The following is a 13,667-nucleotide window of genomic DNA, read 5'->3' on the forward strand; positions in this document are numbered from 1 at the left end:
CATGTAATCAGTAAGTGGTCGGGAGGCAGCGCGAGCACAAAAAGCTAGAACAGGATTTAGGGAGGCCCTTTCTAGACATCGGTGCGGGTCCCGCATCTATCTGACATATCATGTGGATATGTCATAAATGACCTTCATGGGAAACGCCTTTAAGTCACACATTTTGTAAATAAAAAGAATATATGAAAAAGTTTGACATGCAGAAAAAAAAACAATTTGCCAGCGTTTTTGCAGCATTTTGCCTACAGCCGTTGACTAATGCAAAAACCGTGGGCATAATCCGCCACAAAAAAAGCAAGAAAAGAACTCAAAAGTACCAGTATATCACTCAAATGCAGTAAACAAAATAATGATATATTTTACAAAGTTAGTGATGTTCTGCTCAGCAGAAGAAGAAAAAGTGTCTTAGTATTTTTCCAGAATTTGGAACTTAATTTTATATTAAAGAGGATTTCCACCCATAGTTTGGCAATTAGACTTCTTATACTAAGAGATATTGGCACGGTTTTATTGTGGCAGCCGATCCTAAATGATTTTATAAGTGAAGTCATATTGATTATCGCACTTGAATGAGCCGAGAAACCAAAAGAAAACTAGGGATTTTTCTGTAGGTTTAAATCAATGAATAAAAGCTTTTCAGAAACCAAAAGGTAAAACAAATTCAAAAGGCGGCAACCGATATGGCTACACTTTTGCAATAAATGTCGATGTAATGAAAAACAAAAATGTAAACATCTGTGTAACTTAATAAAACAAAAAGTTAAAAGTTGGCTGCTGCTCTAATTTCTAATTGACCGACATCTGGCCAATTTTAAATTTTGTACTGACAAATGCTTGTGACTAAGTACAATTCTCAAAAAGTTTGCTTAAATAGTCAAAGAGTTTAAAAACCATTTCATACCGCATGTATTTATCACGACAGGTCTCCAAAAACTTTTCCAGTTGAGTTGGTGTTATCCTGTCCAGTTGGTACAAAACACGTGGCTGTGCACGGAATAAAGAAATATATATAATTAAGTGTGTGTACTACATAACAGTATAATGCATATTACCATCCAAACAGAAGGAGACCAACTTAGGTTTTTCAGTATTTTTTTTGCGATCAAGAATTCGATTCCTACTACCTGTATAAAAAACAATTGTGTAGTATACAACGGATTTCCCCTCTAAGGAAGAAAAAAATATATATTTTTGTACTTACCGTAAAAATATTTTTCTTGCTGGATTTATTAGGGGACACAGCACCACGTATATATGGCCTTGCCACTAGGAGGCTGACACTAAGATTTAAAAAGAGGTTCCTCCTATAGACGTGCCATGAGAGGCAGAGAAGTGCCACGAGAGCAGCCATGACCTTGGAAGACTTGTGTGGCAGTGGACAAACTGAAAATGCTCAGAACCTATAGCAAAACGCTGGTGGGACCTTGCAATGGGAATGTAATGGTAGGTCTTGCGTAAGTCGATAGAGGACAGGAAGTCGTCCTGTCACATCAGCACGACCAAAGAGTGCAATAGTTCATCCAAAGTATGCTATTGCGCATAGAACAGTCAAGTTTCTTTTGGCTCAGGCTTTACGGAACAGTCTTTTTTATTGACTCCTAAGAGGATTGAATAGAACCCTTGGAAGGGTTTGCATTGTGGAATGACAAGACTTTGAAGGCGGAGAGAGCTAATAGCTTGGAAAAAAGTGGTCTCTCACATGGGGGGAGCGACGTGGTGTCCAAGCAAAAAAACGTCCTGTTAGGATGGACAAGAATACTATTTTGTACCCGGACTATACCACCTCATAAAACCAGGTGTTGTTCACATGGGCACACCAAACATCCTAAAAGGAGAGGAGAGAAGCCACGTCCCACTCGAGGGGAACACCTTCATGCATTAGTTGACATTTGTGGTTCGGAGAAAGGCTGCCAAGAGGGTTTTCGTTTGAGAAAGCAAGTCTGCTTGTTTTTAATTAGATAATTGCAAAGTGCTTATATTCCTTCAAAAGGACATCATCAAATTCCCTGCTATTAGGAAAACCCACAGGCTAACGCCTATGATGGCATCAAGCAACTTCCGACTGAACAGGAGCAGAATCATCATCATCTTTTACATTTCTCGCATGGATCGATTTAGATCCTGCATGGCGGTGACCAGTTTGGAATCGTCCTCTGTCTCAGAAACGGAGTACGAGCCTTCCTCAGGAAGGAGGAACCCTGGCTTTACTTACTGGAGACATCTGAGAAGGCCCTGAGGTGGTAGGACACCTGTCCAGCGAGTAGAGTAGTTTGTTGCCTTTTCCTTGAGACGGCATCTATCGTTTCTTCAAGTGACTCAGTGGAGTACCCAGGCTGGGCAACCTGCTGAGGCAGTAAACGCTCAAAAGGTAGCAACCATGAAATGGGAGAGTTTAGATAGGTCTCGTATGGCTTGGGATAGGGGTCTTGCACATTCGGGTGGTGCTACATCCTGACTGACAGTGTCAAGGTTATCTTGAGATGGTCTTGGAGCAAGACACAATGAACTATGGTTTACCAGGCTGGACACATGGAAATTCCTGTCCGTAGGGTTCCTCCTGGGACAAGGACATTATGAGAAAGAAGGAAAAAAAAAAGAAGAAAGGTGTGCTGACCCCTGAGGGAAGTACTAACTAGGAGGGCAAGAAAAGAATCCCTGTATAGCGGCTACCCCTATATGGGAGAAAAAAAAGCAGAAAGCTATCCTTCCACAGTGGTGATGTGTAGCTCAAGTTGCAGTCCTGAGGGGGCCCAACACCGAGGAATGTCTGCTCCAACCTTCACAAGGAGCGTGAAGAGCCAGGGAGCAACAGCAATGTGGGAGGAGCCTAGGCGCCTTCCTTTAGCAGAAGCAAGAAAATTTGAGAGCCATTACTCTTCTGCCTGCTCAAAAAAAAAGAAAAAAAGGGGGGGGCAGACTGAATAGTGCTGCGGCCATGGTATAAATTGTATAGAATGCCATTAGAGAACTTCGCCCCCTGCCAGAGGCCGTGGGAGGAAAAAAGGCCAGGGAATATGGGAAGCATTGCCAGTATTAGAGGAATAGGTATGGCCCACAGAGACGTAAAATAGTAATAGGGCACAGCACGGAACAGTGGGAAAGAATGCAGGGAGAGAGAAAGGGAGAAGAATTAAGAGCAATAACTATGGAGGGATGCCAGTACTACAGAAGAACAATTGTATGAAAGAGGGAAAGATGATCGTGAAAACCCTATGTCGTCTTCAGGTGCAAGGGGGTCACCCTTTTCAGAAATCTCACTGGAAGTGGGTATACCGGAATTAACAGAAAAGGAGACTGGGTCAGCGGCGGTAGAGGAACAAACATGCAGTCGTCTGCTTGGTTTCCTAGCACACTCAGGGAAGACTAGCGTGGCAACTCAACAATGATGACAACCCTGAAGTAGGAAGGTGAGAGGGACTAACAGAAATCGAATATGAGAAAAACAACCACCACAAAAAGCAGCAGGCCTAAGCAGGCTGTCTCGGCCTCCTACGAAAACTAGGCCTAGTGCCTGTGGGAGGGGTAAAGCCTGCAAACACAAGCAAGAACTTAAAAAAAATAAAAGGGGTTTATTGTATGAATCATTTTCATACCAAAGGCCTTGAAATGTTGTTAATAGCGGTTTTAAAGTAATTAGTGTTTCTAGCATAAAAAAAAAATAAAAAAAAATTCCTTTCATCATCTATTGCTTCCATGTGTCCCCATTGGTGCTGCTGCTAATCTGTGCTGTTGTTGTAAAGGCAGCTGACAATATAGTCCCTTTTTACTTTACAATTCAATTTTACAATCCTAAAAATGTGAGAAGGGGTCTCCTCAGCTATACTGCCATGTTGAGCAGAGCTTCTCCGGTCTTTCAAGACAAGCAGAAAGCTATTTTTTTGGGCTGCTCTGCAGTGAACAGAGGATCACTACGCAGGGAACTGGCAGTGGGAGAGTCTGAGCATGTGGGTCCACTAGCAGTCTGTGGACATGCACATTGCTATAAACACCAGGTGGCTCAATAATATGCAAGTAAATGTCATAACACTTTACTGGATCTTTTTATTTATTTTTTAATAAATAAACAAATATTTTTTGTGTGATAATCCGTTTGAGAAAAACAGGATTTTCGTACTCATTAGTAAAATCCCTCTCATTGAGTTCAGTGGGGGACACAGTACCTTGGGTATAGGCCGCTATCACTATGAGGCGGACACTAGGTACATATAAAAAAAACAAAAAACTGTGTGGCTCAACACAGTGGGGTGGCAGGGGGCTGAGCACCCCGCTCCTCAGTTTGTACCAAGAGCAGTAGGAGAGCAGTGAAGTTAACACAATATGTTTCCAATGAGAAAAGCAACCTCAAGAACCCGAGAAATATAACAATAAGGAAATAGGACGGGACCTGTGGCTCCCAGTGAATTCAAGGGGAAAAAGATTTTACAGGGAAGTACAAAAATTAGATTTTTATACTCACCATAAAATCCCTTTCTCGTTAAATTCATTGGGGGACACAGCACAATGGGCCCCTGCCACTAGGAAAAAAAACCTAAAAAAAACTGTTGGCTTCGCCCAGTGATCTATATCCTCTCCTATTACACCGGGCTAATCAGTTTGTACCAAGAGCAGTAGGAGTGTATAAAACAGAATAACCAAAAACACATCTTAGACCCAGGAAAAACCCCCAGAACCACCCATAAAAAAAAAAATTAAAAAAAATTAGAGGGTGGGATCTGTGTCCCCCAACAAATTCAATGAGAAAGGGATTTTACGGGGAGCATAAAATCCCAATTTTCTCATGAAATCATTCATTGGGGGAACAGCACCATGGGACGTCCCAGAAAAGTCCCACATACCCGGGCCCAAAGAGAAGGTTCTGGGCAAATGGAAGAGCGAGAATAGCCTTCTTGGAGGCCAGCTAAGAATTCCAGGAGCGAATCCAGATAGCACCGCGTATAGCCACCGCACTAGCTATAGCCTTACTGGAGCGGCAGAACGCCTCAATGGAGACATCACAAAGATAGTTAGACACCTGGATCAACTGAGAAGCAAGAAGAAAATCCTTCTGATGTGACCCCCACCGAGGCGAGAGACTTCTTGAGCCGCTTTACCATGACTATGCAGGCTTTTGCTGACCCAAGAGGCTGCAAAAGAGGGCCGGAGGGTAGCGCCGGCGGCCTTGGCCATAAAATCCACCTTGTTTTTGATGGGGTCGTTAAGAGAAGCAGACTAGTTGCCTCAGACAGTTGATCCACAAGTGGACAGGCCGACCACTAAGGATACGCATTCGTCCGAAAAGGGGAACATGACATCCATCTTTTTAGATGTGGGCAAAGGCCGGTCTGGAAGTTTCCACGCCCATCTAAGGAGTTTATCAAACCCATTATGGTCAAGAAAAACAAGAGGGGGACGCCTCGGTTGCCGAAATTTGATGAACTCTTGAGATAAGGCAGGAGCGTCCTCAGAGATTTGAAGGATATCTCTGACCACCCGGATAAAATCCTGTATGACGGGAGATGTAGAAGTGGCGTGCTCATACTCCGAATCGGAGTCAGAGAAGTCCCCAGTAGAGACAGTGTCGGCCATATCACAAGCAGGGGTAGAAGCAGACCCACCTGCTGTGGCCCTATCCATCGAGGAACCTGAGGAAGAGGAGTATCTCCTATGAAACTTCCTGGCCTGTTTGCAGAGTATGCCTACAGAGCTAGAGCGGGATTGCTCAAGGTAGGAGGGATAACTGGGAAGCCATCTGCTCAAGCAACCACCATTCCCTGTGAGAGGCGGCTGAGATTATCTATTGCGTGGGTGAGAGAAGACACCCAATATGGGGGGACAGACTCCCTAGCAGTGGTGGCCGGATTGTCGTGGGAGATTCTGGGGTGCAGGCATTAACAGGTTCCCGACCGCTGGCCGTAAATATACGGCCAGCGGTCAGGGTCTCTAAAGTCCGGCGTATAGTATATATACGGCCGCACTTCAGAGACTGTGCACGCGCGATCGCGTGCACACAGCTCTATGCCCTGGCTGTTGCTAACAGCCATGGGCACTGGGCAGAATGTCAGGGGTCAATCTTTTGGCCCCTGAACATGTGATCGCTGTGACAACCAATCACAGCGATCACATGCATTTCTGCATAGAAAACAGTGTGCACGCGATCGCGTGCACACAGCCCTGTGCCCTCGCTGTTACCAACAGCTCTGGGCACTGGGCAGAGTATCAGGGACCAATCTGATGGTCCCTGATCATGTGGTCGCTGTGAAAACCTATCACAGCGACCACATTTGTTTTATTTTGACTTTTCTGGCAGTAAATCTCCTGCCTCTTTTCTTCTCCTCAAACATTGTTTCAGTTTGAGGAGAAGAAGAGACTCGGGAGAATTGCTGCCAGAAGATTACAGTGAAAAAAAATACAGTTACACTAAAACATTCTCTGTATAGATAGATTTCTATCTATCTATACAATCTATCTATCGATCTATCTTTTTTTCTATCTATCTACCTTTCTTTCTTTTATTCTATTAGAATAGGCAGGTAGGGAGTATATAATTATATATATATCCACATATATATAATATATATAGCAATAGCGGTTTATTTTTTTGTTAGCGGTAGTGTAGATATATATAGCAGTTAGTTTGTGTGTTTTATAAAAAAAAAAAAAATAAAAAAAAATTTGTTTAGTTAGTGTTAGTGTTAGTTACGTTATGGCGAGGAAGTTGTTTAGCGCCGAGGAGGCATACGCCATGCTGTGGTCTGAGTCGGAGACCGCATCAGAGATGGCGTCCGAGATGGAACCTGTTTTAGGTAGTGACGATGACAGCGTCACTTCAGGTTCATCTTCAGGGGACGTTGTCCCTGATGCAGTCGAAACTGCAGAACATGAAAGCGCAGGGCCAAGTAGCGCTGTAGCACGGGACAGCCTGGTCCCTCCAGTCCAGGCTCTTGTATGGGCACCTGCCCCATCTTTTGGGCCTAGAATCCACGGATTTACGGCCACTCCTGGCATAACCGTGGACAATACAAATTTTGTCCAAATGGATTACTTCCATTTATTTATAACGGACGACATCCTAAATCAGATTGTCCACGAAACAAATTTATATGCCACGCAATATATAAGGCAGAAACCTTCATCCACCCATGCCAGAGATTGGACGCCCACCAATTTGCAGGAATTAAAAATTTTTTTGGGGCTCACCCTAAATATGGGTATTGTCAAAAAGCCCTCCATTAGGTCTTACTGGTCAACAAGACCCGCCCAAGCCACCCCAGTATATTCTGCAGTAATGCCCAGGTCTCGTTATGAGACAATAATGAGGTTCCTCCACTTCAATGACAACGCACAGGCCCCCCCAAGTACCGATGCAAACCGGGATCGGTTATTCAAAATAAGACCGCTAATAAATTCCCTGAATAATTTATTTCTGCAACTCTACACCCCTGAGCAGAATGTAAGTGTGGACGAATCCCTCCTCAACTTTCATGGCAGACTCAGCTTTCGCTAATATCTACCTTCCAAAAGGGCAAGATATGGCGTTAAGCTCTACAAATTGTGTGAAAGCGGGTCAGGATATACCACCGCCTTCAGGATTTATGAAGGGCGGGACCGCACAATAAATGTTCCTGGATGCCCCCCTGATCTTTCCACCAGCAGTAAGATTGTGTGGGAGATAATGCAGCCTCTGCTTCACAAAGGGTACCACCTGTACTGTGATAATTTTTATTCCAGTGTGCCCCTGTTTAGGCATTTGCATGCTGCAAGGACTGGGGCATGTGGTACCATGCGCAAAAACAGAATTGGTTTTCCACAGCAATTAGTGGGGAAGCGCATGGTAAAGGGGGACTCCTGTGCTTATGCATCTGAAGAATTGCTGGCGGTCAAGTTCAGGGATCGCAAAGATGTGTATGTGCTAAGCACGATTCATACCGCAGGAACAGTGGCAGTGAGGGAAAGAGGGGCAACATCGGACAAGCACAAACCAGTGAGCGTGTCCGAATATAACAAGTACATGGGGGGGGGGGGTGGATTTAAGCGACCAGGTTTTACAGCCCTATTTAGTAAAACGCAAAACTAAAACCTGGTACAAAAAAGTGGCCATTTATTTGTTACAGGTGGCCATCCACAATTCATTTGTGCTCTATAAAAAAAACAGAGGCAGAGACACATACCTGGATTTCCAGGAGAAAATTATTGAAGGCCTCATTTTTGATGTTCAGGACACCCGAGAATGCCCCCAGTCTGAGGATGTCACGCGACTGACTGAAAGACACTTCATCAGTCGGATTCCCCCAACAGCAACCAGAAGCAACCCCCAGAAAAAGTGCCGCGTCTGTAGAAAAGACGGGCACCGCAAAGATTCCCGATATTTCTGTCCCTCATGTCCCTCACAACCAGGCCTGTGCATTGAGCCATGTTTTAAAAAATACCACACTGTTCTGAATTATTAGATTTTAGTTAATTTGTTGAAAATATATTTGCCCTACATTACGTTTTTATTTTTCCCCTGATTTTACTCCAAGGGTGAGGGAGGGAATGGGTGGGGGGTGGATGTCATGTTTGATGTTTTCTAAAGTTCATCTGCTGGAGAGCTCCATTTGCATTAACCTGAAATTTCTTATTTTAGAAAACCCCAAAAAATAAATTCCCATTATACCCCTAGATGAATATTTTGGGATTTCTGCTTCAAGAGCAGATATTTTGGAAGTGTTATAGAAACTCTGTTGAGTTTTGTAAAACCAGCTTTGAAAAAAAGCGATTTGTGAAATAATCTTCTTCTATCCTCCGCCCTCCTACTTCTCTATGTGATAAATAAGGCCACATATTTGGTATCCCCATGCACGGGAGAAGTGGCAGAATGTGAACGGAGATTAATTTTGACCGTGGTCTAAGCCGTGTGTGAAAAATGCTGGTATAAACTGACGCATTTGCTAAAAAATTGCTAATTTTATTTTGATCCATCTTATTCAAGAAACTTTCAGAAGAAAACTGGACTGTCTAAAAATATGATAAACCCCTTGAAGGAAACCTTGTGGGGTCTACTTGTGTGAATGAAGTCGTTTATGGGGTGTTTCTAATGTTTCAGCAGCATTAGGCCCCCCAGAAAACAGTATGCGGCTATAAAATCAAGTGCAGAATTCCTGGACCGAAAAGGCCAAAAAGCCTCCTTTTATGCCAAGCCCTGGCACATGCCCGTGAATAAAGCACACATATTTGGTATCCCCATGCACGGGAGAAGTGGAAGAATGTGAAATGCGATGAATTTTGTCCGTGGTCCATTTTGTGTGTGAAAAAGCTAGCATAAACTGGCGCAATTGTTAAAAAAAAAAGGTAATTTTATTTTGTTCCATCTTATTCAAGAAACTTTCAGAAGAAAACTGGACTGTCTAAAAATATGATAAACCCCTTGAAGGAAACCTTGTGGGGTCTACTTGTGTGAATGAAGTCATTTATGGGGTGATTCTAATCTTTCAGCAGCATTAGGCCCCCCAGAAAACAGCATGCGGCTCTAAAATCAAATGCAAAATTCCTGGACCGAAAAGGCCAAAAAGCCTCCTTTTATGCCAAGCCCTGGCACATGCCCGCACAGTGAATAAGGCACACATATTTGGTATCCCCATGCACGGGAGAAGTGGAAGAACGTGAAAGGAGATGAATTTTGGCCGTGGTCTATACCGTGTGTGAAAAATACTAGCCTAAACTGACGCATTTGCTAAAAAAGTGCTGATTTTATTTTGTTCCATCTTATTCAAGAAACTTTCAGAAGAAAACTGGACTTGCTAAAAATATGATAAACCCCTTGAAGGAAACCTTGTGGGGTCTACTTGAGTGAATGAAGTCATTTATGGGGTGTTTCTAATGTTTCAGCAGCATTAGGCCCCCCAGAAAACAGTATACGGCTCTAAAATCAAATGCAAAATTCCTGGACCGAAAAGGCCAAAAAGCCTCCTTTTATGCCAAGCCCTGGCACATGCCCGCACAGTGAATAAGGCTCACATATTTAGTATCCCCATGCACGGGAGAAGTGGAAGAATGTGAAAGGAGATGAATTTTGGCCGTGGTTCATACCGTGTGTGAAAAAAGCTAGCATAAACCGACGCAATTGTTAAATTCTTGCATTTTTTTCCAATTTTGCCCACTTTAGTGAAAAAAACAAAAATGATATATACTGACAAATGCCACTAAAACAAAGCCCTATCTGTCCTTTAAAAAGAGTGTAAAATTCAAAGATGAACTTTATTCACCTGCTGAGTTATAGTCATGTAAAGAAGCGCATAGCAAAATTGTGAAATTTGCTCTGGTCATTTAGCTGTAAAACAGCCTAGTCCTTAACCGGTTAAGGTGTAGCTAGGGTCAGACTACCCGCATGGGAACTTGGAATTGCACTGGGTGCAAGCTAAGTACGTGACAATCCTGGGGGGAGTGGCAGGGTTTTTTTGGGCTTGTCCCCTTGTGGACATGAGGTGAAATGGAAAGAGCCCTGAAGTAAAAAGTTATAGCCCACAGGCTAGCCTACCCGACCCTGGATGCTTTGTCCGACCAACAAGCCAACCATGCAGATAAGATGCTGCCATTGCTGCTTGGGTAAACGGCCACTGGAAAAAAAACGCTGCTGCTGTGAGAGTTGCCAGCGTCTGGAAGTACGGGAAGACAAACCAACTCCTCCCACAGGAAACCGAGCCCACACTAAGGGAATTGTAGGACCAGGATCATGAAACTAGTGCCCGCCCTGTGACCGATGAAAAGGCGAGGAATAGGGAGGGAAAGGGGCGTGGCTAATTGTGGCCTATGCCTGGCCGAACCATGGGTCTAAATTTATGAATCCTGCTGCAGACCGTGCACCCCCGGCATCAGTAGAAGGTACAGCATCCCAGGGGGGAACCGAAAAGGGGGGGGGGGGGGAGATACAGGAAAAGGGAGAATAGTACACTTACCCGTCTGGTGTCTTCGGGTGCATGCCTGGTCACCCCTTCTGTGGTCTCGTGCTGAATAGTAGGTTGAACGGCATTCCTGGCACCGCTGCGGCCACTGGCTGACCTAAGAGGCAGTGAAGAACAAATTCCACCTAGAGACTAATGTCGTACACACTGACGACACCCCCTGCAACCTGAAAATAAAAATAAATAGCAAAAAACTAAAATAATAAAAAGCAGAAGACCTGTATGCAGGTCATGCCTGCCTCCTACGAACACTAGGCTAAGGCAACACTATTTCCCTACTTACCGCCTCCAAGTGGCAGGGGCATATACCCATGGTGCTGTCCCCCCAATGAATGTTTTCTCGTTAAAGTATTCACTGGGGTACACAGTACCATGGGATGTCCTAACGCAGTCCCTTAGGATGAGAAAAAAAGAATCATACCTATGCGAGCAGCTTAAACCATGGCTGCTTGAAACACCATCCGACCCAAACTGGCATCAGCAGAAGCCAAAGAACGGATCTGGTAATACCTCGAAAAAAGTATGTAACGAGGAACAGGTGGCGGCTTTACAGAACTTAAGGACAGAAGCCTGATGACGCACCGCCGGAAGCCCCAACTGCCCTAGTAAAATAAGCAGTGACCCAGAAGGGAGGTTCCCTACCCTTAGCAGAGTAGGCCTTTTTAACGGCCAATCATATCCAGGTAGCAAAGGTGGACTTTAAAGTCGGGCCACCCTTTTGAGGGCCCTCAGGAACAACTTCTGGAAGGACTTTGTAGCTGCAAGGTAGACTCGAAGGGCTCTAACGACACCCAAGTAATGTAAGGCACGTTCTCGTGGATAAGGTTTAGTAGAAAATGAAGAAAGGACAATGTCCTCATTAAGATGGATGGGGGAAACCACCGTCGGAAGGAAGTATGGCAGCGGACGAAGCACCACCTTTTCCCTATGAAAAACAGGACAAGGCTGCCTGCTCAGCAACTCCACGGATAGAAATGTTCGCCACAAGTAAAAACTACCTTCCAGGATAGGATCCTGAGAGTAACAGCCCAAAAATGTTTAAAGGGTTCAGCCTAGAAAGCACCAAGGACCAGATTGAGAATCCAAGGTTCCAGAGGAGACCGATAAGGAGGAGTACAATGTGCGACTCCTTGTAAAAAAAAAAAAAAAAAAAGTCTTAATTGGAGCGCGGAAGCCAAAATGCGTTGGAAATCAATAGATAGGGCTGAAACCTGCACCTTTAGAGTAACCAATCGGAGTCCCTGATCCAAACCCACCTGCAGGAAAAGCAGAATTCGCAGAATAGAAAAAAAACCAGAGGGGGTGAATCAGATGTGATTCACACCACCTAAAATAAGCCAACCAAGTACAATGGTAAATCCTTTGGGATTGGGTCTTCCAGGACTTAACCATGGTCTGAATGACCGGATCAGAGAAACCTCTGCACTTCAGAACAGCGGTCTCAACAGCCAAGCCATTGAAACACAGCCAAGGTAAAGCTGGGTGAAACATTGGACCTTGGGAAAGGAGGTTGTGCCATGGAGGAAGCGGCCACGGGGCATCTGCTAACAGAAGCATGAGATCCGCGTACCAAGCTCTGCTAGGCAAGTCATGGGCCACGAGAATGGCTGGAATTATTGCGTCATTGACTTTCTTCAGCACTCCAGGCAGGAGCGGAAGAAGCAGAAAAAGATAAAGGCTTAAGGACATCCAGGGGAGAACCAGAGCGTCGGCTCCTATTGCCTGGGGGTCCCCAGTTCTGGTGACGTATTCCAGGCACTTGTGATTGAGGCGACATGCGAAGAGATCCATGTCCGGGGAGCCCCACCGAGCAAGTACTCCTGCGGAGTACTGTCACTCCCTGTTTGAGTGGTGATCTTGGCCTTGGGTAAGTATACCCTGGCTGCCTATGTATCCAGAACCATCCCTAGAAACTCCATTCTCCGAGGAGTGAGAGATGACTTGCCAATGATCAGCCAACCGAACCTGTGAAGACAATCCAGTGTAATGTTGAGACTGTGCAAGTTGTCCTGTTTGGAAGGTGCGTTCACAAGTAGATCGTCCAAGTATGGGATAGCCGCTATCCCCCTGGATCTGAGGAGAGCCATGGGCGCCGCCATAAGCTTGGTGAAGAGCCTTCGGCTTTTTCTGGAAATAAATGTATCGGTGTACGGACTCAATAGAAAGTCTATGAGCCCGTACTCTGATACATCGGCTTTCTGGAAGAAGCCGAACAGACACGAAGCGGCTGAGCGCTCACATGAGCGCTTCAGCTGCTTTGTTCTCGCGATTGGTGGGGGTCTCAGTGCTCGGACCCCCACCAATCCAAACTTCTGACATGTCACTACGACACGTCAGAAGTTTGTCAATCATTTAGCTACACTTTAAGTATATCTCTCAATGCCTGAATGAGAGCCTTTACAGCAGGAAGAGTAGATTCGCTTACACTCAAACTCAGAGCAGAAAAAAGAGAGAAGTCCCCCTGAAGAAGCTGGTTCAGACAAATCTTTTGAATGAAAAGAATGAAGTACGACTGCATTATTTATGTCCAAAGAGGAATCAGAGGAAGAATGATGTCTCCCTGATTTCCTGGCCTGCTTGTGGGATGCACGGGGAGAACTAGAACGAGTGCAATCCAGGGAAGAATATCTGAGGGGAATCCTGTGGTGGTTTAGACGGGTCTAGATCAGCCTGACCGCATGGAAACTTTGTACTTCACCGTGTACACACAAAGTGCGTCACAATAGCAGGGGGGTTTTGGGTCTTAGGAGT

At 44.8% G+C, this 13,667-nt stretch overlaps 1 protein-coding gene across 2 annotated transcripts in view; it reads right to left on the reverse strand.

Annotated features, from left to right (window-relative positions):
• POLR3A (RNA polymerase III subunit A) overlaps positions 1–13,667 on the reverse strand; it is an 89,437-nt gene that overhangs the window by 13,567 nt on the left and 62,203 nt on the right. For both annotated transcript variants that reach the window (XM_075841802.1, XM_075841804.1), the window contains one exon: positions 902–984. In XM_075841802.1, the coding sequence (XP_075697917.1) occupies positions 902–984 (83 nt within the window). The remainder of the gene's footprint in view (positions 1–901; positions 985–13,667) is intronic.

The sequence above is a fragment of the Rhinoderma darwinii genome, chromosome 11 (assembly GCF_050947455.1).
Source record: "Rhinoderma darwinii isolate aRhiDar2 chromosome 11, aRhiDar2.hap1, whole genome shotgun sequence".
Lineage (NCBI taxonomy): Eukaryota > Metazoa > Chordata > Amphibia > Anura > Rhinodermatidae > Rhinoderma > Rhinoderma darwinii.